The sequence below is a fragment of the Nuphar pumila genome, chromosome 1 (assembly GCF_984573655.1).
Source record: "Nuphar pumila chromosome 1, dmNupPumi1.hap1.1, whole genome shotgun sequence".
Classification (NCBI taxonomy): domain Eukaryota; kingdom Viridiplantae; phylum Streptophyta; class Magnoliopsida; order Nymphaeales; family Nymphaeaceae; genus Nuphar; species Nuphar pumila.
Genome location: NC_143249.1, coordinates 13,680,370 through 13,707,583, shown reverse-complemented (window position 1 = coordinate 13,707,583; position 27,214 = coordinate 13,680,370). Strand labels below are relative to the sequence as shown.

General features: G+C 37.8%; 1 protein-coding gene across 1 annotated transcript in view; it reads left to right on the top strand.

Moving 5' to 3' along the window:
• Positions 1 to 5,800: 5,800 nt before the first annotated feature.
• The window catches only part of LOC149848032 (BRAP2 RING ZnF UBP domain-containing protein 1-like), a 51,719-nt gene continuing 30,305 nt past the window's right edge, over positions 5,801 to 27,214 (top strand). Inside the window, exons 1-4 of the mRNA XM_090010268.1 lie at positions 5,801 to 6,077; positions 6,272 to 6,387; positions 6,598 to 6,706; positions 6,945 to 7,059. Coding sequence (XP_089866394.1) covers positions 5,841 to 6,077; positions 6,272 to 6,387; positions 6,598 to 6,706; positions 6,945 to 7,059 — 577 coding nt within the window. The 5' untranslated portion in view covers positions 5,801 to 5,840. The remainder of the gene's footprint in view (positions 6,078 to 6,271; positions 6,388 to 6,597; positions 6,707 to 6,944; positions 7,060 to 27,214) is intronic.

Below are 27,214 nucleotides of genomic sequence, written 5' to 3'. Positions count from 1 at the left end.
CCTTGTACATAAACACCTTTGTCAGCTCGGTTTGCTTGTGCCAATCTCGAACAAGCTGATAGGCAAAGGATGACCTTCCTTTCTCCTGCACGGCTAGAGTGTGCGGGGTCAACGATTGTTGTCCCGTGGCTATCTCGAACGGGTTGTGGCTTGAAGACTCATTCTTGCATGTTTCCAACATCTCATTCAGCTGCCTACATAGCTCTTTCAATTCAACCGACCCTATGCGACTAGGGCTCATGGTAGAAGGCTTTACTCCAGAGGTCAACTCTATCTTGTAGTCGACCTTGCATATCGACAGTAGATGCTTTGACAGTTATGGAGGCATCACTCCCCATAACTCAGTCAATAGCGGGGTAAGAGTTGGCAACACTGTTGTTTTCACCTTCCCTTATTAAATGTGCATGGTGACTGAGAAAGTTTGATCTCCCCGTTGGACACCCTTCTTCAATTACGTACCAGATAATATTGAAGTCTTACCTTCAAGGGTAAGGCATTGCATTATATGTGAAAAGTTTAGCCTCATGATCTTCAACGAGTTGAATTTTGGCAGCATCATTATATTTTGGTTGTCAAGAAACTCCATACCCAAAATCATCTTGAAATCGTACAGAGACACCACTGAGAAGTTGGCTTTATCGACCCAACTTCCAATTTGAATAGCCAAATCCCTTGCTTCACCATGGACTGACTTAGTCTTAGAGTTTACCTTCTTGATGGTCCTCTGCTTTAGCTCAGGTTTCAAGCCTAACCGCTTTGCCTCTTCCCGCATGATAAAGTTATGTATGGCCCCAGAGTCTATCATTGTCGTAGTAGACTTTTCATTCACAATGACTTTCATGTACATGAGTTTTTTGCTAACCGGCATGCTCTCGGCTGCAAAACTTTTAGCTGCGTTGATCGACTACATGACTCTCATCCTTGGTTCTATGACCTCGGTATCACTACACTCTGCCTGCACTGCATTGGCCTGCCCATTATCCTTCACTAGGAGCTTTGGACATTACCTTGCGATATGTCTATCACCACATAACCAATAAGTCACAATCGCTCCATTGTTGTTGTTAGTATTATGCTTTTTATAATTCTGCTTCTTGTCAAAGTGGTGTTGGGTTGACTCCTCACATTTATTGTCGCATCGATCCTCTTTCTTGCCTCCATGGTCTGACTTCTTCCCAGCCTTGGTCGATAGAGTTAAGGGCTTGCGTTGAGTATTCACTAGTCACTTGGCTGTCACATACGCATCTTCTTAAGTCTTGAGATTGCTCTTTTTTATTTTAGGTTGTGCCCACGATTGTAATCCCACAATAAACCAATTGAGTTTGTCTTCATCAGACATATTGAGTACCTTTAGCATGAGCTTCTAATATGTTCTAACATAGTCTTGCAATGATTCAGTGTGCTCAAGTTATACCACCATTCGATAAGCTTGTTATTGTACATTCCTTGGCATAAAGTAGTTATTGTGTATTCCAAGGCTTTAAAGGTATCAATTATGTAGTGCCTTTTTTTCATGTCACAATGTTTCCATCTTCACTAGGCTATAACATCTCCATCGAGTAGAGCTGTTGCAACCTTCACCCTGAGGTCCTTGACCAATACGTTCTGAATATCCAAGTAGTCTTCCACTTGAAACAAAAAGTTTTCTATGACCTTGTTGTCTGTCGAACCATTAAATTTCGTTGGCCTTAGTACATCTATCTTCGATGGCTTATCACCGTTTTTGCCATTGAGGGTCACTGCTCGCTGCAGAGTATGATTCTTCAACTAAAGCTCTCCAACTTTAGTTTGTAGGGTAGTCACTGTCGTAGTCAGCGAAGTAACATGTCCCATCAGCAAGTTAACTTGCTCTCGCAGGCTCGTCACCTCGTCATTCAGTCCTTTAAACGACTCAACTGCACGTGAAATCGCTTCTTCGTGTGAAGTCACACTAGTCACCAGTCTATCGACAATTGATGCCATCAGCTAGAGGCTCTGAGGTGAATCCATCTCCTCGGCTTTTGTAGTTGTCTTACCTTTGGTGTTTCGCAAGTTTTATTAAGGCGCCATAATATTTTGCTCACAAATCGCAGCTTGTCAATGCATCTCTCGACACCGACTCCTGAGTCACTTACCTAGCTCGAGAACGAACTCTCATACCACTTGTCATGGTCCTACTTCTTCAATAGGCCAATGCGGCGTGGCAGTCATTCCTTACTGCCACAAGCTTTCTGATCACTCGCTTGACGTTGCAGAAGCTTTGATCATATAGAGTGCAAGAGAGTGAGAGAGAAGAGAGCGAGTGAAATTGCAATCACTCAAAAACAATCACAACAAGGGTGAACAAAAGAAAACTCAATATATTTGCATTCATTCACAATTTTTTCTGAGGCTCATTATAGTTCAGATCTACAGACTGACCCTTCAGGATATTTATCAAGACGAGCCAAAGTACAAGGGTGGCCCAAAAAAAGCTACAAGAGATTCAACACTTACATCACGACTCAACCAAAGCAAAACAGACTCTGAATATAACTGTACAAAGTAGATCAAGAGATAACAACCATAATGTAATGCGTAAAAGATATCATAAAGGTTCACTAAAGAGTTAGGAAGTTCTACAAGCACATACAATTGACCAGATCAGAGCTACGAGTACATACCTTATTTGTGGGAGTTTGAGCAACACTTTTGCAATGCAGTTTCAAAGTCCCTGAAAATTTTGGGAGTGCTTATGCTATATGTTATCAAAATTTCTAATGGTGAGCAGAGATTTTGAAAGCCTTACAGCGTAACATGAAAAGGAAAGGCTTTCCATGAGAATGACACATATTTCTAAAAAATCCTGGTAGCTCAACCCTCTTATACGAAAGCTTTTATGAAGAAAGAGGTATAAAAGGATGTACACATAAAAAGTGACAAGCGATGAAAACCACCCCGTTGGAGCATGGGTGTCTTTGTAGCTTTCAGAGGTTGGCCACATAAGGCAGGGTGGTCATGGCCCCCCACATGGATTTTTCATCGATTCAACTAGGGTTCTCCATTATAAAAAAAAATATCCCATCATATTAGTCTTGTTGGGTGGCCACTTCCCTTCCTGTTGGCCTTGTTGAGTGACCACGTCTAATTGGTTTTATTGGGCGGCCGCCCTAGCTACCTCCTATTGGTTTTGATGGGTGATTAGTGGCCACCTCCTCTTTTTATAGGCATTATTTAATGACTGTAGGGCTATCAATAGGTTGGGTTAGGGTCAAGTCTAGACCTGCCCATATAACTAATAAGTGGGTTTGAGTTTGGGATCAAGTTTTGTCAGGTTACTAAAATAGAGTCTCAGGACTCACACACACACACACACACACACACACACACACACACACACACACACACACATATATATATATATATATATATATATATATATATATTCGGTTCGGCAAACGGTTTGTTCTGTGTCCACGGGTGCGGCACCCCGAACCGTGGCAATGCTAATGTAATCCCCATTAGATGGGTTATTTCAGTATCACATTCGACACGTAAGTGTGTCATGTTGCGTAAGGAAGATCCTTATGCCTTGATTTACGTACAATGCCTAGTTAAAGAATACAAACAAACATTATTGCAAATCCACATATTTAGAAACTACGTTGAATTTCAAGCGTAGCTTAAATATCCTTGCTTCGGGTCCGCTGGCGCGGCACCCCATACCGTGGAAATAGATAATGTTATTCCTATAAGACGGAATATCCAAGATTCACTACGAACACATAAGTGTGTTGAACCACGTGTAATGGTCTTTTGGGTCGCAATTGCATCTTCTCTACAAGAGCGATGATCCACTTTGGGAAAACCAATGTTATTCCCATTAGACAGGATGATTGGTTAAATTCAATTTCAAACCTCTGAGAATGCAAATGTAGTTTCCATACATGTGACAATATTGTGAAATGTAATCTTAACACTAAAGTATGCAATATAGTACATTTTAATATCATGCAATGCCTCTGATAACGTTATTGTGCAAATGATAGAAAGCTCATGTTACATTTACACTTTGCACATCCTGACACTGTCACTGAGTAGTGCGTACCCTGAGGAGGTACATGACTTGAGGCATTGGTAAGCGCATTAGGTGCACTTACCTTATGAAATGAAAGGATAGAAGATTGAACACCATAGGGTATAAATACTGATATGGCTTGTTGTGGGCTCAGTTGGAGTCCTCGGGCAATGGTCCTTGTGTGGTGTAAGGACTCTTGTGTGATATACCCTAGACATAAATAAATAATATGGTGTTGTGACTGCTTTCACGAGCAGTGTGCTCCATTGGCTGCGTGAGGCTGAGCACGTGAATGGGCAAGCCAAGTCCTCGTTTTGCGTACTCCATGGGGACCACGAAGCAAATTCCTCATTGTGAGGTATGAATGAACATGCGCCTTAAGAAAGATAAACCTGCGTTCCTAACAAAAAACACGAGCCAAACCCAACTTTGTGTGTTGCTCGGGTCAGGTTTGGGTTGACCCGTACCATGTTCATACCTAAAAATCCAGGTTTGGGTTGAGCACCCGATACAAACTAGACTTGTTGACAACCCGACATAACTGCTTCCTATTGGTTTTGTTGGGTGGTCATCTCCCCCTTTCAATTGGTATTGCTGGATGGTCACCACCCACACGCACCTATTACCGACAGTAAGCTTGGGCCTATAAATACCCATGTCCAACGCCATTCATCCACACCAGTCCTTCTCTATTCTCCTAATTACAACTCTCATTCACCCTATCTTTTTGTTTCTCAGTTCCCCGTGCCTTTATTTTTTGAGTAATGGTGAAGGGTGTTCTTCTTTTGTTGCCATATAATGAGGTTTAGTGTCTATTATCATAAACCATTATCTTCCTCACATGGGCGTAGACACAAATTTTGTGTTTAAGTCGTATGTATGTGTATCAAGAGGCTATTAAAGACTAATTGGGGCTCCGTTTGTCTGGTAGGAGCAGATAGTGCACGTCCCCTTGTGTTGGAACGTTGCAAGTTCAAATCCCAAATTGTATGTTTGTATAAATGGTAGGGGTCTGCTTAACCCAGGGATGGCAGTGAACCCGGGGAAAACGGGCTCGGCTGGTTTGAAACAGGGATGGAGGACATGAGGTGGGAATGGAGGTTAAAATCAAAGCCTTTAATGATTTAATAAAATTTCTTATAACTTTCTTATATATATATATTCATAATTTCTAACCCTAAAACTAAAATGATCCTCTCTTTCTTTAGGTTGCGGCTTCTCCAAAAAGTTTTTCTTCTTCTCCTTCTGCTAGTCTGCACAGTCAACACGATTCAACCTCTTTTTAGGATGGCAGTGGACCGGAGAGAAATGACATCCCACCCCATTTCAACCAGAGATGAAAGACATGAAACAAGGATGGAGATTAAAATCAAAACCCGTGCATAAATCAAGGCGAGGATGGAGGGCAGAATTTTGAAACAGGGCGAGGGTGGAGACCTTGTTCCCTGCATCCGCCCCAGTCCACTGCCATCCCTACCCTAACCCCAGCTTTCTCTGTCGAAAAAAAGAAGAAAAAAAGAGCATGAGACTTTAGGAGGCTTTGAGGAGAATAGGGCTTGTGATATTGATTCAAACTCGACATGGATCCAGACCCGAAGATCCTCTTCTTATTCTCTCTGGACCAGACCCGCTTCCACAACAACCCATTATCGAATCCATACGAGGAACCCGATCCGGATCCGACGAACGGCGCCCCTCCCGCCACTAGTCGGGCAATCGGCTGGCCGTGTCGCCCGTTCTCCGTCCCGCGGCGTTTCAGGAAACCCTAGAGCAGAGTCGGAGGGAGACGCTCAGAGGCCTCGCGATGTTCACCCTCCGCATCCACTCCATCGACGTCCCGAAGGAGGGAGGAAACGGCAGAAACCCTAGGGCCGACGGGAGGGACTCGGCCGTCCATGGTTTCTCCGGCGGGTGCTCGCCTTCCACCGCCGCTCCCGCCTTCCCCTTCTCCCTCGGTGGCCCCAAGATCGAAGAGACCAGAGGGATCCTCCATCTCTTCCGCAACGTCTCCGAGCCGCCTGCCTCCATCCGCTCGCTTCCCGTAAGCCTCAGATCCTCCCTTCCTAACGTGTTTGTTCTGATCCAGAACCTTCTGGGACGGAAATTTTGTGCTAGCGAGTTTCGATTATCGGGAAATGCCGATATTATGAAATTACGTGTTTGTGATTTCTATACTAGCGCTTTTGGGTGGAAGTTACGAAGTTTTTCGAGTTATACTTATCGTTTTCTCTTCAGGTTGGGCGTAGCACGCTCGTGTGCATTCTCGCGGTGCCGAATTACACGAGCTACGCGGATTTCTGTGACTTTTGTGGTTCTCATGTCGAGCACATGGTCGAGATGCGTGTCATTAGGTGTTGTTCTCGATCGCGATACTTTTTTAGTTTGAATTTGTTTCATTCTGTTCGTTTCGGGTTTGACTTAATTCGTTGATGTTCGTTCGGATGCCCGATTACGGATCTAATATGGTTTCTTGTTGGATTGAGATTAAAAGGCAATGATTTTGGTGTGTTCGTATGACGAATTGGGATTTTGGTCTTGATTTTGAATGGGTTTTAACGCAGGGACGACGGAATGGACGATCGGTATAGTATTTTGATTACTTTTGATGATCAGAGCAACACGGATATTTTCTATCGCCGCTTCAATGGCAAGAAATTCCCATCCGCTGAGGTTTGCTTGACAAATGCTACCGTATTCTAGTACTCTTTAATTAATTAAATCCAGTATTTCTTAGACGGGAGCGAACCCCCCCTCTCTCTCTCTCTCTGCGCCCGTGTGTGTGGTGTGGTGTGGTGTGTGTGTGTGTGTGGGGGGGGGGGGGAGGGGGGGGAGGAGGAATATAGTGTTTGGAGCACTGGTTTTAAAGTGCCAACCTGCCCTGGTGAGTTACAGACATCAACCCTTGCAGGATGAAGTGTGTCATATCCTTTTCTCAGTGGATGTGCAATATACCGAATCAACTGAGCTCGCAGGAACTCCTCCACCAGGATTAACAGAATTGCCGTCGTGTCCAGTTTGCCTTGGTGAGCGAGAATTTTTTATCCTTTTCTTCTTTTAAATGCTTCCTTCTTGCTGGAAGTGCACATCCACATGAAAATTTATGCAGTACGCGATGAATCTCAAAACAAGCAACTTTGCTATGATATTTTGATGCAAGAATGATTCGAACAATCAGTAAGTTCTTCTAAAAGAAAATTTGAGTGCTGGAAGCAAATGGTCTTTTTACATTCCAAATTCAGAAGTTGTAAGCCCTTCTTAAAAGAAAAATCTCTCTTCCAAAACAGAAAAGAAGTTTCAACTTTTAAGCCCTTCTTTACCTTGTGGCAGGATGGTTTTTGCAAGAATTAAGATAATCTATCTGGTGTTAATTTCCCTTTTAAATTTAATAATTCCAGTGATACATGAGCTCAATATGTGCTTTCAGCCGATTCCTTGTTCATGGGCATTTGTTATTGCAGTTGTAAGTGACCAGGTGATTTTTTTTGTCAAGGCTGTAAGTATCATATCGTTATCCATATCGGTGGGGCCCAAAAAAAGATATGTATCATAAAAAGTCATAATTTTTTAGTAATCTTTTTTCAAAAATTCTAAAAAAAATAAGAATAAAAATAAATTCTAAATAAATTCTAAAAAATTATAATACATGGAACAATGATGAATTGCCCAAAATACAACCATAAAATCACATATGAAACATTTATGTCTCTATGTACCGCATAAGACATCGTCAAACATCAACTATCTCACAAGAACAATATAACATATTAAATATCTTGCAATTAAGAACATGCCACAAGACTCATACTTTTATATTCAACAACAACTACGCCTTCATCCCAAAACAATTGGGGTCGGCGATATGAACCAAAAAAGAAAATCATTCTGGGTCCTCCAATGCCATGTCCTCGGTGAGGTTCAAAGCATTCATATCCTTTCCTATCATCTCCATCCAAGTCTTCTTAGGCCTACCCCGACCTCTTTTAACTAATATATTTTGCCATTTCTCCATCCTTCTAACCGGAGCATCATTAGGCCTTCGTCGAATATGCTCAAACCACCGTAAACGATTCTCTCTCATCTTATTTTCAATGGGTGCAACGCCTACCTTCTTACGTATCTCCTCGTTCCGAATCTTATCTTTTATTGTATTTCCACACATCCATCTCAGCATACGCATCTCAGCTACACTCATTTTTTGAATATGATGTCTCTTGGCAGCCCAACATTCCGTACCATATAGTAAAGCGGGCCTAATAGTCGTCCTATAAAACTTTTCCTTCAACCGCAATGGCATTCTACGATCGCACAACACTCCAGTTGCACTTTTCCATTTCATCCACCCAACCTTTATCCTATGATTTACATCTCCATCAATTTCTCCATACTTTTGAATGATAGATCCCAAATATTTGAAACAATCATCCATCGGTATTTCTTGCTCACCAAGCTTCACTACACTCCCATCACTACTTCGTTGCTTACTAAACCGACATTCCATGTATTCTGTCTTACTCTTACTCAACTTAAAACCTCTTGCTTCCAATGTCTGTCTCCATAATTCTAACTTAGCATTAACCCCAGCTCTAGACTCATCAATCAAAACAATATCATCAACAAACAACATACACCGCGACACATTTTCTTGAATTGATCTCGTAAGCTCATCCATCACTATAGCAAATAGGAAAGGGCTTAAAGCAGATCCTTGATGTAACCCAACCGTTATAGGAAAATTGGTTGTTACCCCTCCACAAGTGCGGACATTGGTTACTACTCCTTCATACATATCTTTAATTATACTAATGTACTTAAGAGAAACACCTTTCTTCATCATTGTCCACCAGAGAACGTCCCCAGGTACTCTATTGTATGCCTTCTCCAAATCAATAAAAACCATATGCAAATCTTTGTTGCTCTCTCTATTTCTCTCAATATGTTGTCTAAGAAGATGTATAGTTTCCATAGTTGATCTTCCAGGCATAAAACCAAATTGATTCTCTGATATCATGACAACCTTCCTCAACCTAGACTCAATCACCCTCTCCCAAAGTTTCATAGTATGACTCATGAGTTTTATACCACGATAGTTTGTGCAATCTTGTATATCACCTTTATTCTTATATAGAGGCACCAAAGTACTCTTCCTCCACTCATTAGGCATCTTATTTGTCCGCCAAATCTTGTTAAAAAGATTTGTCAACCATTCTAAACCTTTCTCTCCCAAGCATTTTCAAGCCTCGATAGGTATACCATCTGGGCCAACTGCCCTTCTTGATTTCATTTTCTTCAAAGCCTCTGCAATTTTTTTCTTTTAAATCTTGCGCATGAAGTCACGATTCATCTCATGAAAAGGAATGGACAAGTCTCCAAGATCCTGATCATGCCTTTCATTAAATATCTTATCAAAATAATCTTTCCATCTCTCCTTAATCTCCTCATCTTTGACTAAAACCCTTTGCGTTTCATCTTTAATACATCTAACCATACCCAGATCTCTCGATTTTCTATCTCTCATCTTTGCAAGCCTATAAATATCCTTCTCTCCCTCTTTGGTATCCAACTTATCATAAACCTCCTTATATACCTTATCCCTCGAGTTCCAAACTACTTTTTTAGCTTCCTTCTTTGCTATCATATACTTCTCCAAATTCTCATTATCACGACTCTTACTTAGATTTCTATAACACTCTCTTTTAACCTTAGTAGCTAATTTGACATCCTCGTTCCACCACGATGTATCCTTACCTAGCGGTGCACCGCCTTTAGACTCAACTAATACCTCCTTAGCCACCTTTCTCATGCCACTCGCTATCTTATTCCACATTGATTCCGAATCCTCCTCGAGACACCAATCAACTTCCTTAACTACCTGCTCTACAAACATTCATTGTTTAGCTCCTTTTAGTGCCCACCACTTAATTCTAGGATCTATCATATGTCTATCCCTTTTGTGACATTGTCTAATTCTAAGATCTAAAATTAAGACTCTGTGTTGTGTAGCTACACTTTCTCTCGGTATAACCTTACAATCGATACAACAACCCCTATCTCTCTTTCTAAGTAGGAAAAAATCTATCTGGCTCGTATTAACCCCACTTTTAAATATTACTAGGTGAGACTCCCTCTTCCTAAACCAAGTGTTTGCTAAGATCATATCATAGGACAAACCAAAATTTAAAATCCTTTCTCCACTTTCGTTTCTTTCTCCTATACCATAACCTCCATGGATACTCTCAAATCCAACCCTATTAATGCCTACATGCCCATTAAGGTCACCGCTGATGAAAAACCTTTCTCCATAAGATATCCCTTGTACTACTCCATCTAAATCTTCCCAAAATTGACGCTTAATGGAATCATCTAAACCTACTTGAGGCGCATAAACACTAATAATATTAATAATATCCATACCTAATACTAATTTAATAAGTAAAATCCTATCACCTTTCCTACGGACCTCAACTACATTATCTATAAACTCACGACTCATAACAATCCCTACTCCATTCCTATTCCTATTTATTCCTGTATACCAAATCTTATATCCCCAAGGTTCTATCACTTTTGCTTTCTCACCTACCCATTTGGTCTCTTGTAGACATAAAATATCAATCTTTCTTCTACACATAACATCTACTAACTCTACCAACTTACCAGTTAAAGACCCTATGTTCCAAGTGGCTAACCTAATTTTCTGATCTTTAACTATCGTCTTTACCTTCACCCGTCCAACAAAGTGAGGGAACCCTTGCCTATTTGACACCACACTCGGGCGCCGGTGTGACCCGTCGCTCCTGGGCGATGACCTAGCAACCCTTGGCCATTTATCACTGCCTCCGGGTCTATAGAGTACAATGCGTCGCTCAGTAGAGAATGCCTTAACGAAATTCTCATATTGGTTCATATTCAAAAAGGGTATGACTAAGTTTTTATGCTGGTTGTCACTGGCCTACCGCAACCCCACTCCTTTATTAGGGCTTGGGACCGAACATAAAGAGAAAAAAAGAGATTTACACCAAAAAAAACCCTTGGTGATGAATCATAACCTTAACCGAAATGCAGTACAATAAAAAACAGTGATCAAATCAGATAGATCCTATTTGTGTGAGGAAAGCATACCTGGGGGCCTCAACAGTGCTTGGAAACCGACGATCGTGTAAGGTTCAACGACGAACAGTCGTCGGTGTTTCCTAGAAAAAAAAACATAGAAAGAAACCACCGTGCAGGAAAATGCCCCAATCGTGAGGGAAGAGGCCGGAAACCACCGTGCAGGAAAAGCCCCAATCGTGAGGGAAGAGACCGAAAACCACCATGCAGGAAAAGCTCCAATCATGAGGGAAGAGGCCGGAAACCACCGTGCAGGAAAAGCCCCAATCGTGAAGGAAGAGGCCTCTTTCTGATCTGCCAGGCCCCAGTATAGACGAAAAATAAACCCTCACTCAAGTTCTTCCGTTCGATCTGGCCGTGCTACAGGAGGCTTGCTTCCACCTGGTGGTTGGTGTCAGGGGCCCTATTGTGAAGTGTCGTTGAGGGAAAGACTAGGTCGCCGGCGGCACCAAAGCTCCTTGCAGAGGCTGGGTCGCTGACAACACTCGCTAGAGGCTGAGAGAAGGCGAGGGCTCGTGGTCGTCGGTGGTGGCCGGTGCTGGGTGGCGTGCGACAGTGGTGGCCGACGATGGGGGTGGGGCTAAGGGTTTGGGAGTGTTGAGATAGAGAGAGAGACCAACGACGATGGTGGCCGATGCTGGGTGGTGTGCGACGATGGTGGCCGATGCTGGGTGGCGTGCGACGATGGTGGCCGGTGCTGGGTGGCATGCGTCGGTGGTGGGCGGAGCTGGGTAGCAAACTTACAAAACCCTTTCCTTTTGACGTTTGGGGAAAATTGCAGGGAGGGTAAGGGGCGGGGAGTTTGTCGGGAGACTGGAGAATCACAACATTTTTTTGGGGACTAGGCGTTGAAGGGAGTTCACTCATACTTTTATATTAAATAAACAAAAATAAAATAACAAAGTTTATGAACAATTAAGTGTTAAATAACTAAAGTTTTTAAAAATATAACCTCAATTATCATCATTATCTTCTTTTCCTCTTCCTTTGTCATCCACATCGTCTCTAATATATGTGGGCTCTTCATAATCTACTTCTTGTGCTCCTTCTACATTGATCCACTGATTGTTCTCTTTATTCAAAATGCCAGTTTCTTCTTCAACCTATGCATCCAATGCATCAAAATGTTCCAAACTGATGCAATCAAAATTCGAATTGCTCTTTGTGCCTCCTTGATGATAACTTTTCCATCTGCTTAAAAAAAATGATATGAACAAATTAAAATTAGTTGAGTTTTGTATGATATAAAGTAACTTTAAATAAACATATAAAAATAATAAATAAACTTTATAATTTTATATATCTGTGCATCGGCCATAACTTGTAGTGAACATAGATGAAGACATTGAGTCTTTTGTACTCAAATCTATTTATTCTTTTTGAATGGATTTGCTAAAAGACGCTCCAGTTTCTCTCACATCCACTAGCACTACACTTTTTGCTAAAAATGCGAATGTCAAAAGTTTTAAATTTGGAACATCACTTTCAAACCTGGTCTATCTCATGTCTGAAAAAAAAACAAAAAAATGAGAAATCAATAAAATAATAACAAAGACAATCATACAAAATATCATAACTAAACAACAATATGAATTTAAAATTGAAATAGACAAAATAAATTACTTGGATGCATCGTGACACGGTTTCACACTGCTACATGTTTCCCCATATGATACAATGCATTATCATAAATTTGTTATTTGTTTATAAATTTGATCTTAAATGCTATAATAAGAGATTAACCTTTTGATGCAATCCAAAAAGTTTATTGTTGACTTTCTTGTTCATTTTAAACATAGATAAGTATCTAAATGTAAGATTTAAATAATATGCTTCAACATGAAGATGTTGATGAAGTTGCCTAGTCTACCTATGATCAATGATGTTTCATATAGGCATGTACAATTTTTTTTCTCATTAAAATGATCTCTAATGACCTTTTTTGCCTTATCCATGACTTCATTAGAGATAGTCCATAACTGGTCTGTCTTCATTGTCAACCAATCAAATCACCTTCACCAAAGGTATAATGATTCTCAATAACTTCATGTATGGATCCCAAAATTCACTTATGAATACAATATCTATAATTTATCTTGGCTTTACTTTTTGTGCATGGGGATATGCATTCCACTCATCTGATGAAAACATTTTTTTTAGTAAGTTGTATTATTTACTAGACTTTGCACTGTAAAAAAATTTATAGCAAATCTAATGACTACACTACGAATCAACTAAACACTAGTGTATTTTCTCATTAGGCTCAAAATCTATGCATGATTGTAAATAAATTTAGTAATTGTTTGATAGCAGTCAATTGTGTGTTTTATCTCATCAATGTTGCCGATGCCCTCGAGCATGAGATCTATGCAATCGACAACACACGAGGTCCAAAATAATGATCCATAATTTTCTGTCAATTCTTTACTTGTTACCCTATAATTTATTGTATTATCCATAATAAATTGAAGAATATTTTGAGGTTGAACCTTTTTCATAATTTGATCACATACTCTGATCAATACATCTGCTGTCTTGGGCGTATCAAACAAATCAATTAACTTAAAGACATGGTTCCTTTGGGGCAATAGACAAGAAAATTTATCAAGGTCTTTGACTTTTTGTCTGACCACCCATCTTCCATCATGATACACATAGTTTCTCTCCATGATTACCTCATTTCATCACAATATGACTCTAGTTCATTCACATTGGTATTTAAATTTCTTTTCTATCAAATCACGATATGAAGACATTTTATATCCGGGTCTGATACTTGTTATGACATCTGTCATGACCTAAAAATGAAAGGAATTTGCCGCATTAGAAGGATTGCAGACATCATCGAACCATCTCCTAATCGCGATATTCACCTGTTCGAATAAATGTTCAGGAGTCATAGTAGTACATATGTCAAGTTGCGCCCTAGGGGTAGTCCTAGGAGGGAAAAACTTCTAATAAAGTCTCCAACTCTACCTCATCTCGAAGAAATCCCTCCTCATCTTCTTTTTGTTCCCGCGACATTACTACTACTAGGACCTGACACACTTTTTTTCCTTCACTGTAAAATTTACTACTTTTGAATCTTTGATGCTATGATGGTGGTTGTAGGATCAGAAGTATGAACTCATTTTCGTCATACACATTCTCTCAGGGCTACGCATACTTCATTTTTGCCTCTCATATCTTTTTCTTGTCTATTTTCTCTTAGACCAATGAATAGTTGTTGACATTGCCATTTCATGACATCCGACAAATCCCTTGACATGCAGGCTGCAATATTGAGATGCGTCATGGTTAAATGATGCTTTAACTGAGAGATACCACTCGAAACAATATGATGACAATAGTTGCACTCGATTTTCAATCAGTTTTCACTCACCACTTGAACGCCCCATTGCTATGCTAGACCATTTGATGCCTATCTTAAAAAAAATCTCAATAAGAAGCAAAGAATAAGAATTATTTACCTTAACCCACTTCTTTGAGTGAAAAAATTGTGAAAATGCACTCTTGAGCAAACTGCAAAATGTCTCTCCCTTGTGCATAGATTGGCCCCCAAATCGCTGCCACGACTCTTAAGGTGCGTGGATACCATTCTAATGGCCTCTACACAAATGAAGAAGCCGGCCTTCAAGAGGTCTTTAAAACCGAAAAAATAAAAAATACGATTTAGCCTTTTTTAAAGTGCGTCAAAGGTGTATCGTATGATACACCCGATCCAGATGCGATACACACTTGTATCCCCATACGAGTGTGTATCGTATCGATTTTGCCTATAGTTACAATACATATCGTACCGTATAATACGATACTTATAACATTGGTTTTTGTTACCAGCCAACCCTTTGAAGTGATCTATAATTAACAAAGCAATTTGCGATGGTAGTGGTTCTAATCCTAGGGCTAGTGAATGCTGGTCTCCATTGATCAAGGCAGAACAATGGCCCATGGGTTTGTGGGCTTTGGAACTGGTAAAACATTTAGTGTATGGAAATGTTGGATGTCAACTTTGATCGTTTCTTGGAAAGCATCGGCTCAAAATTGAGAATTTGTGCTAGGAGGTGGGGAAGCAGCAATTCTTTGAAGGAACCACAATAGTTCATTGGACTTGCTTCATGGCACAAAAAATGCATCAATTCCCAAGTGGCTCACCAAAGTGATGGACGGCTGGCTTATTCGCTTTCCTAATACTTTCACCATCACAACCATGAAGTTCTGCTGCTATTTGTTTGGCTTTGCTTTGCTTTAAAGGGGCAAAGCTTACCAGTAATATCAATGGATTTGGGCAAGTCTTGGTTGCTAGAGAGTAATTGCTCCATTGTTCCTTGTTCTCATACATAAATGATAGCAAGCTGTGGGAAACTGTGTGCTGATGGAGGGTCCTTAGCAAGGGGTTGGTGTTGGCACCCCAAAACGGCCCCCATAAGGACAAGCAAGGCCCCTAGACTGTGGACCACTAAAGCACCATTAGTCATTTATGCAAAACTTAAGGAATAACCAAATTTGCGAGCATTAGCAGCATAGGAGCTTAAGGTGTGGCAAAGTTTATATATATATGTATGTATGTATGTATGGGAGGGAGGGACATATCTATGCATTTATGTACACAGGGAGATCTATGTTATTCATCATTCTTGTGAAGGCCAGAATGGACCTTTACTGCAGGCTTTCTCCTTGCTTTGGCTCATTTTGTTCACTCTCAATTGACAACAGTTGACAACCTACAAGCTAGAGGCTTCAATCTTGGGGTTTGACGCTTGCCTTTCATGGAAGTGTTGGTTTGGTTATTCATGTATTTGCTCACTTTACATTCTTTGATTTCTGCCATCAAAGAAGGCAAATGGACTGCAAGATGTCCAAATTGTAGGCAACTTCATTTGGGATTGACAGAAGTGGATAGAGTTAAGTAATGGAATAAAAAATTCATCACCATTAGGATTGGTCCAAGGTCTAACAAATGATCAACCATCTGCTGTATCTTCAAGAAAGGTTACACGTTTGTGTGACCTACTTTCAGGGTACTTAAAAAACAGAGAGCAGTTTAAAAATATAATCAAGAGGGGAAAGACAAAACTCACTGCAAGATAGGTCCCTCAGGCATTCAGCATTGGCCCATTTTGCACTTCTGCTCATGGTTGCCAGTCGAGGAAGCGAGAAGCGGGACGTGGGAAGCGAGGCACTTTCAAAATTTTAGGAAGCGGGAAGCGTGGGACAACTTAGAAGCAAATCAAGAATTGTCTCAGAAGCAACCTAGGAAGCGAACTAGTAAGAAGCGAAAAAAGAAAAAAAAACAATAAAAATAAAATAAAAATAAAAATAAAAATAAATAAGGGGGGAAGCGCGCTTCCCAATTTTTTTGGCGCTTCCCAATGCATTTCAGAATCACGATGTTTTGCGCTTCTGAAATGAGCACGCTTCCCCACTTGGCTAGGCGTTTCCAGTAACTCTGCTCTGAAAACTGCAGAAAGCAACTCTACATTAGCATGAATTCTCAGTTCATTTGGCAATCATTCTTTTCCTTCCAAACCAAGATCAACAAACAAGCATAGTTCAATTATCAGACCAACAAAATGTAAAAACGAAAACGTATAAGATAATCAAATCAAAGAGCGATCCTTGAGTTCAAGCATCAGAAGGAAAAAACTTTGAGCTACAGACTATCAACAAAAATAGCTTAAGACCATCATCTATCGTCATATTTGGCATGACTAAGATGATTCAACCAAATCAAAACCAATGGTAAAAATAACACAAACAATAGTGAAACAACAAAGGCAGATCACAAAAAAAAAGAACTCAAGCATTCATGAGAACAGGGCAATGCACAATCTTACACCAAATAGCCAAAACCCACAACCCTATATTACCGTTACCTACTTCAAGAAGCACAACTCACGACATACAAAATTTCATCCATTCTAGTAATTAGCAATCTCAAACATACAATCAGCACAAGCCATAGATGCGAAGACCACAATGAGTTGACAAAAGTGACAATTTGCACCTTAAAAAATGCATTTCATGGTAAAATAAAAAACCTCAGTATCTTCTACATATTTGTTGGATCATTGCAACCTATCCATCTCTCCTTCAACCTCTGCAATTCTGCTAACATACTGAATTTAACAAAAAATTCAAACATTTTTAAAATCACAAACTGCACCACTAATTCATCAGATAAGCACAAAATTATAGCATGATAATATGGATAATTAGGCACCTACTCATTGTGATATTTCTGCAACTCTCAATAGTAACCCTTTTTGTTGGCAAAATGGAAAATATATTGTAACTATGTTTACTTTGCAAGGGCAAGAAAGATATAATTTTATCATGTTTGCAGTTGACAAAAGGTTTAAGTTTTCTTAAACCATAATCCATATAGAAATTGACTGCACTAAAAAAACTAACAGTTGAAACTAAATAACAGTAAGGTTAAAATTTCTCAAATAAGAATGAGTATATGATATAGTTATTACTGAACTATAAGAAAAGCTTGCAAATTATATTTACCACAAATGACAGTAAAAAGATATAGTTATTGATGACAATTATACTAACCATTCAAGGAAAGGATTACCAAACTTACATAGGAAACATCCACAGGATGTCAGGAACATGTTTATAGACAAATGCCCCAAATAGTAGATCCAACTAATGCAAGCCACAGAAGCAGAGACAACAATTAGAAACATCGGAATTCAATAGCAGTTTGCAAATGCAAAGGCTCAACACAGAAAAAGCATCTCATAACGACCAAAATCTCCATCAAATTTTATCAAAATTCAGAAATGATCAACATCCATAAGATAGAACGACAACAGCCCCACAGATTATATGGTTTTTTTAGCACAGAAAAAATCCAAAACACAGTGAAGTTAGTAGAAAAAAGAAAAGGGTTCCAAAACACATATGACACCTGAAACTATCAAAGTGCACAAAACTTCTTAATAACACTATCAACTGCCTTGCTGTATATTTCTGAAAAAGGAACACAAACTTCCTAGTATGAACAAGGGTCTGAAAACAAATGAAACAGAGTAAAGATAGGAAACAACCATAGTTTCCCCTCCTCCTTTTTCCATGCTGGGGACTGACACTGGTTGACATGCCATTAGCGGAGTTAGAAACCTTTTTTAAAATTTTATAGCAGTTCATAATAAGATATGCTATGAGATGTGAGCAACTAATACAAATGCAATCCTATAAATACAAATGCTTCAATGTTGCAAGATGAGTATGGAGTAAATTCACTAATGAGAAGCATTGTACACGAAGCAAATACAAACTGTCTATTTCTAAAAAAAAGGACTATTGATCGTGACATAGACAAGGAAGGTTCTAACATTGATCCACATTAAATACAATTTCTACAAATATATATATATATATATATATATCTAATATAACCAGATAAAAAATACGCCGAGAAGTGCAAGACAAATAAAGATCCTATGGCATATCTTTGAGTTTGGTGTTTTTTCACCCTTCATCTCCGCCCTCTTCACATATAGACTGTCTACTTTTCCTTCCAACAACTCTACTCTTGACTTAAGGGATTCCAACATATGCTTCTGTTGGATCCCCGTATCAGAAGTAGTGGATGAAATATAACTACTACTTTCTCTAGTACTATCTGTTAAAATATATATATATATATATATATTTACATGTTTATATATAAAATTTGTAATTCCTTTGTATTGCCCGATAGGGGCATTTTAGTCTTTTTACTTATATAATAAGTTGTTTATTAGAAACAACCTATTTCTTTTTTTCTTTTTATTCTTTTTGCTCTTTCTTTTGAGCATTGGGGCCCCACATTTGGAGGGGTTGGGGCCCCAACGGTCATAAATATGAGCATTGGGAGCTCCCCAATGACTCCAAGAGTGGGGAGCTTCCAATGGCTCCTCCTCCTTTTTCTTGTATATATATAGGGGTGTTCCCCCTTCACTTATATATGTTATCAAGATCTCTTTAATAAAGATTTTATTCTTTACTTGCTTGTGTTGCCTTTTTAAGGCTTTTGTATTGTCCCATTGTGGACTTCTTAGTTATATTTCTCTTGTGCCATCATGCTTGTCTATTATTGGACTTTGTAAATGCTTTTGCATTCTTGAGTTATATTTCCGCATACTTCTTTACATGGTATCAGAGCCAAGAAACTCTTCTTGGTATTTTTTGCCTCTTTTGGGTCTTGGAATTCTTTGGATCGAGTTCGTACTTCGTAAAGGATTTATGATCATTGTGTGGCTTTGATTCAAGGAAAATATTTACTCGGTATATATCTTATATTTTTAAGTATTTCTTGTGTTATTTAGTTCATGCATTATGTATGAGAAAACACTTATTTTCTTTATCGTTATATATATGTAATTATATATATATATATATTTGTTATTTTAAAAAAATGTTTAAATGGTTTTTTAATCATCGTTGGACTTGTTTTCTTATAAAAACTTATTTGGTTATTTTTTTAAGCAAACTAGATATATATGTTTTGAAATCATGTTTGAGTCTTAAATTTTTTCAAAACTTGCTTTGATATATATATATATATATAATGTATATAATTATGTGTGTTTGAGCATGTATTGTTGGCATTTAGGTGTTTTATTTGAACAAATCATGATTATAAATGTCAAATCATGTTCATATTATTGAACATAGTTTTGTTCTTTTTTATAAATTATTATATATTTTAAAATAATTTAATATTTCAAAATAATGACGTGTGTATTTCACAAGTATAATTTTCTGAAATTTTGCTTTAACTTGTGTTTAATATTTCTCTTTTACTCTTGATGTGTTAAAAATAACATATGAAGTGTTAAAAATTATGATCTAGCTTATAAAATATTTTTTCTTAATATTTTATCCCTATGCACTTATAATTGCCTTACATGATTAATAAGATTATTTGTTCGTGCATAAGGTATTGAGCATAATTTCTTGTGAAAAGCCATTTACTTTAATAAATGTCCTTTATCTAAATGTCCTTTTGGGGCAACAATTATGATATTCGGTGTTTATATTGTTAATCCTTTTTGTGGAACTTATGATTATGTTATTGATCTCATGGCATTATTTTACATGCTTTGCATATGATTTAAATATTGTGTTGCATACTTGTTTTTTAATAGAATACTAAGTTAAGAATCATTAGAAAATCCCTTTTGTAAGAGCTATATGTGTTTCTCTCATGGTTCACTTTAGTACTTGTCTATTATTAATGGATGTGTTTGTCCACTTAGATCCTTGGTGGACATGCGTGTTTATGTTTAAAAACTCTTGACTCATTATATACTTGTTATTTATAAAATATAAAATTTTATATTATGCCCTTAGTGCTTTAAATCTATCACTTGCATATATGCTTAAATTTGTTCATATGCATGACTTTTGTACGAACTATGTGGCTTTAAGTTACTTAGATTATTGCATATACATGAGTTCTTTTGATCTCTTTGTGAGAATGTATGCACTTGTTTTTTTGTATGGTTCTTTAAGAATCTCTATACATGTTTTGGTCCTCTTTAATGGCATTGATTGTCTCATAGTAGACTTGTAATCTCGATTGAGCTATCTCTCTATATAGCTTGCTTATAATTGCATGTACATATTATTACACTATATTCAGTCCAAGTTTTCTATCTATTATTATTGGATTTGATTTGAAACTTTGTGTTTTTAAATCGGTACTTATATTTGAACTCACTTGTTTGGATTCTGTAAGTATTTATTGCCTTCTTATAGCATTTGTGATGTACATCACAAACTTTTATATGATGCATCAATTTTCTTGGCCTTGTTATTGTTGAATCAGAGATGTTTGTTGGGGTGAGTTGTATGCACCTCGTTTTATGTCATTTTAGATTGTCAACTTGCAGTTTGACTCTAACTAGCAGTTATGTGATCTCTGATTATAAGTGTGTTGAATCGTTCATTTGTTTTTGACCATTGTCTTTATTATGAATGCTTATAATTATGTGTATATATGATGGCTATCTATTTTTGAAATCATGGTGTTTCAAAATATGGTTAAAATTGATATTTTTATTGATTGCATTAGTGTGTTTCCATTACAAGCCTTCTTACCTCAGGTGTCTTCTCCTTTTTATGCCTCTTATCTAAGTGTTATTATATGTAGATAAGAGATGTTTGTTCACACCTTTGTGTGTGTTTTTAGCCCTTTGTTGACATTGAGATTATACTCCTAATCTAATAGCTGATACACTTATTTTTTGAGTGTCCTTATATGTAGACAAATGATGTTTATACACGCCTTTGTGTGTATTTTTAGTCCATTGATGGCATTATGCTCTTGTTTTAGTCGCTGATACACTTGTTTTTAAGTGTCATTATATGTAGACAAGAAATGTTTATATAAACCTTCGTGTGTATTTTTAGCCCATTGTTGGCATTATACTCTTGATCTAGTTGCTGATATACTTGATTTTTTGAGTGTCATTATATGTAGACATGAGAAGTTTATTCACACCTTCGTATGTGATTTTATCTCATTGTTGGCATTATGCTCTTGTTCTAGTCGCTGATATACTTGTTTTAAAGTGTTATTATATGTAGACAAGAGATGTTTATATACACCTTCGTGTGTGTCTTTGGCCCTTTAGTAGCATTATGTCTTTGCTCTTTTTCTAGTTGCTGATCCACTTGATTTTTGAGTTTTGGCGGCCTGGTGAGGTGATTGCTTGTGGTGGTTAAACTATTGTTGAAGTTTGCAGAATATCACTTCTTGATATTTGTGAAAATTTATTTTTTTTTATATTTTTTGCAAATTGATGTTAATTTGCAAATATCATTTTCTTTGTTATGTGAGATTTTTAAAATCTCTCTTAAAATTTCTAAACTTTTACTACTTGTTTTTATGGGAGATGTTTATAGATAAAAACTCCAAGCATTTTTCGCATACTCATGATAATCTTATTTATATTGTGAGCCTTCTTGTGTTGTGTCCGTTTGTGGGTTTTGTGAGTATGTTCTTTAAATAAACACTTGTGCATTGTTATGATGGGGACTTATGGTTCATAATTAAGGGTACTTGATTCTTTATATTAAATTCATGCATGTTATGTGCATTTTATTAATAAAAATATTTATCTTTTTATTGTTGTTTCATGTGCATTAAATATGCTTTAATTGCATGATGCATATATGTGTGTATTAGCTTGGTTCACATAATTGTATGTATGAATTTAATTAACTCTTCTTTTTATTATATGCATGATTGAAATGCTTAAGATATTATTTATGCATAATTGTTTATCTCTTCTTGATGAATCATATGTCCTTTAATGATTAAATTTTCTTATGATCAATGTCATAATTTCTTGAAAAATATGTTGATTTTATGATTCAATTTCATAAAAATTCATCTTTGAGGGATACTCCTCTTGTCTTTCTTAATGATTATCTAATATTTCTAAAATTAGTACTATTTTGTTTGAAATTTTTTATTCTTGTTTGTTAAAATATATTGGTTTTAAAACTTTATAACTATTGGGTTAGGATTTTTTTCTTGCGTACTTGAAACATTTTGGTTTGTTCTTTCTCTACATCAGTGTTATCAAAAACGCGCCTTGAGGCGCAAAAGGCGCGCCTCGCCTTGAGGCGCGGCCCTCTGTGCCTCAAGGCACAAGCCTGAGGCGTGAGCCGCAAAAAATATTTTTTTACTAAAGCCTGAGGCGGGATCATTGGAGAATCCGATCGGCAGCGATCCAGCCATCTTCTTGATAGAGAAATTGCCTGCCGAGGGGCTGAACCAGATGATGAACTTGGAGTCGCGGCCACCATGGTGGAGGAGGTCGAACCCGACGCTCATGGAAAGCGTGGAGATGGCGGGGGAGCCAAAGGGGTCGATGCCAGACTTGACGACGAGGCGGAAGGCGTTGGCGGGGTCGTTGGGCTGGTAGGAGAGGTGGACAGAGGGGCCAGTGTCGAAGACGGTGGCGAGGCTAATGCAGAGCTCTCCGGCGGCGTCTACGGCTGATACGCCGAAGAGGACGGGGAGGCCGAGGACTCTCAGGGGGACCTTCGTCCTCAGGAGAGGCTTCCGCTCCTCCCGAAACTTGAGGGATGCTCTCTCTCCCTCTCTCCTTGGTTCCAAAGAACGAAATGTTAAATAAAAGTTTAAACTACAAAAAACGAAATGTTAAATACAAGGTAAAACAACTGATAGTTTAATCATGTTGTGCTGATGTGACCGTAAATATCGTAATAAAATCATGATATTTTCATCTAAAGGATAATATCGTGATTTTGAAAATATTACTACATGTTGACTGTTCTAGTGACTGTTGACTTACTCGGGTTCCAGGTGGCTTGCCCTAAGCTTGGGTGGGTGTGGCTCGGTTCGGTGTTGTGGACTTTATGGCTAACTTAGCTAGACTTGAAGAGGATACATAATTGAACTGCCTTTTTTGGGCAAACTCAATTAGTATTTTGTGGACCTCTCCAAGGCTCGGTCCAGTTGAGTTGATGGCAACCGATTAAAGGTTAAGTACTTATTTGGGTTCCTATCGTGAAGAACCAAGTCAGCATTATATGTCCAGACCCGCGCCTGACTTTGAACTGCCTGTACCATGTCCAGGTCCACATAGCTAGTACCAAACCCAAGCTAGTCAGGTAAAACCACTCTTTTTGAAAAAAACAAAAACAAAATGCTTATGAATTGAGAGGACTTTAATTAAATCTTGGGTTGTATCTAATTGGATCCTACTTCAATATTAAGCTCAAATTAAGGATTCAACAAGTAGGATGTAATCTGACACAAATCCAAATCCAATAAGTTAGATTTGGTAGCCAAATTTTACTATCCGATTAAAAATCAGATATTTTTTATAATTTTTTTAAAGTTTTCAAATTTTTTTTTGAGGCTTACGCTTTACGCCTCGAGGCTTATGCCTCGCCTCAGTTTTTGGTGGAACGCCTCGCTACGCCTCAACGCTTTTCACAACATTGCTCTACATGTTCTTAAAGATGTGATGGATTGAGAAAACAATACCTTCGATACATCGTGGAGATAGCCAATGAAAGTGCTTGGGGATGATCACCAATAAAAACATTTGAAGACTTATATTTGCAAAATTCTCTGATATGCCATAAAGATGGAGATTTTCCTTGAAAACTCTTGAAGACTTGGATTCCTTCATTTGATTCTTTTTTGTATTTCCAAACTTTCGATATAACTTTTTCCGTCAAGTTTGAGGGAGAGTGGAGATAGCCAATGAAAGTGCTTGGGGATGATCACCAATAAAAACATTTGAAGACTTATATTTGCAAAATTCTCTGATATGCTATAAAGATGGAGATTTTCCTTGAAGACTCTTGAAGACTTGGATTCCTTCATTTGATTCTTTTTTGTATTTCCAAACTTTCGGTATAACTTTTTCCGTCAAGTTTGAGGGGGAGTGTTAAATAAATAAATAAATAAATATATATATATATAAATAAATATATATACATACGTATATACATAAAATCTGTAATTCCTTTGTATTGCTCGATAGGGGCATTTTGATCTTTTTACTTGTATAATAAGTTGTTTATTAGAAACAACCTATTTTTTTCCTTATGTTTTCTTTTTTCTTTTTATTCTTTTTGCTCTTTCTTTTGAGTATTGGGGCCCTGCATTTATAGTCGTTGGGGCCCCAACGGTCATAAATATGACCGTTGGGAGCTCCCCAACGGATCCAAGAGTGGGGAGCTCCCAATGACTCCTGCTCCTCTTTCTTGTATATATATATATAGGGGTGTTCCCCCTTCACTTATATTTGTTCTCAGGCTCTTTTTAATAAAGATTTTATTCTTTACTTGCTTGTGTTGCCTTTTTAAGGCTTTTGTATTGTCCCATTGTGGATTTCTTACTTATATTTCTCTTGTGCCATCGTGCTTGTTCATTATTGGACTTTGTAAATGCTTTTTCATTCTTGAGTTATATTTCTGTATACTTCTTTACACCATCCACTGGCTCAATAAACTTGCTTTTTGGGTGGCACCCGTTTTTGCCCCATAGTCCACACCAATAAAACCGTGCACATTAGTGTGGTCTTTTTTTTGCTGTATTCAAACGGGATTGTGCACCACAATAGTAAAAAACTACTCTTTTCTGTTTCATTTTGCTTCAAATACTATATAATACCTGCAATGTTTATAAGAAGGGGTTTAACAAGATACGACAAAATTAACAAGATAGCTCCATAATCAGTTCATCAATAAGCCAAGGAAGATATCTCCATAAAAGTTATTACATGTTCATGAAGAAAACAAACCATAAGATAGACAAATAAAAAAAGAGACAAAATAGGAAAAACAACTCAAGCAATTCCCTTATCACGGGCAATCTCATCTGCAATTGCTTCTCATCCATTGGAGACACATCCACTTGGATCTCCCCTGCTCTAGATCCTCATCCATGCCGGGTACGAGTCATACAACCTCATCATTCTCGTACTGGTTGAATCACAAGTCTCCTGAGTCGGTCTTTCTAATGAAATTATGGATTGCCATAGTTGCAATGATAATTTACACCTACTTGCGATATGGGAAAGAAGCCATTTATCGTAGAATTGGAAAATGGTTCTTCTACACCCCAAATGTGCGTTCTATGATATTCCGCAAGGACGAATGAAGGTGATCATAAACCTCTTTTTTCGTGCTTGGGGTCCATCTCCGATAGTCTTGGAGATGATATCTAACGCCTTTATATGGTGCTAAAAATCCGGGCTTGTTGGCATACTGAGAGTCAACAATATAATATTTTTCTACAAAATCTAAGCAATTATATATTATAATTGCATGCATAATATATGACAAATCTGGTATATTTGTATACTTATAAGACAAAACTTCTTACCATGAGGGGGCTTAGCAAATCTATATTTCCGAGTATTGACTACATTATTTAGAACCCGAGAATCATTTGCCATCCCTTCCCACACAGCTTGCGTAAATGTAAAATTCATGTTAAAATCACATATTGCAAGAACATTTTGGGTGCATATCCCTTTCTGTCATATACATGGAACCTGCTTATGCACTGGTATAATGGCATGCACATGTGTACTGTCAGTACTCTGACACAATTCTAAAATATGCAAAATATACACAAATAAACCACAAGTGTTAGATCAAATCATGGTGAGACAATTTCATATAAACTATAAAATAAGAATGAAAAATTACCTGAAAATACAACATATATTTTGTTGACCCAGAAATATAATTAGGTGTCTCCTTGAATGATGGGGGGATGATCACATTCCTAGCCAAAATCATCATTGCATTCAACACATTAGTAAAATGCCTACTAATTGTTTTTCTTGAATGACTCAACATGTACTGTCTGTTCCTCTCGTTGTGAGCTACAATGATGAGGAAAATAAATAATTGTTCCTCCACTCCGACTTATCTACTATCACGCAACAAGTCATTGTCTCTAAAATAATTGCACAGTCTCTTGAAGACATACTTCCTCATGCAAATGATATCATAAGCAAGTCTCTAGTGGCCCCCAAGTATATGATGCACATGATGGATACCACGAACGAATGAGTTGTGCACACTCTTTTATCATATAATTCAAAAAATAAGTCACTGCACAATCCATTGATGCAACTACTAACAAATCTTCTTCAAGCCTCTCATTTGATGTTTCCTCGTATGAATCCATAATCACCTACTACAATTAATACCATAAATCTATTCACATAATAAATGCATACTCATATGATATGATTATTAAATATCCACAAAGCATACAAAAGACAAATATCAATAATCTTGCAACTACACGGCTAAACATACACAAACCACTCCATAATAAACATACACACACCATAAGATAATATGATAGAGGAGACCATAAAGGTATCAAAGTTATTACATGCCCATAAATCAATGATCGTGAAGAGCTACAAATGAAAGTATCAAAGTGTCAAAATTATAATAAACACATACCATAAAAATATCAAATTATCATAGTTATTACAAGCTCACGAATCAATGTGTCAAAATTATAATAAACACAAACCATAAAAATATCAAATT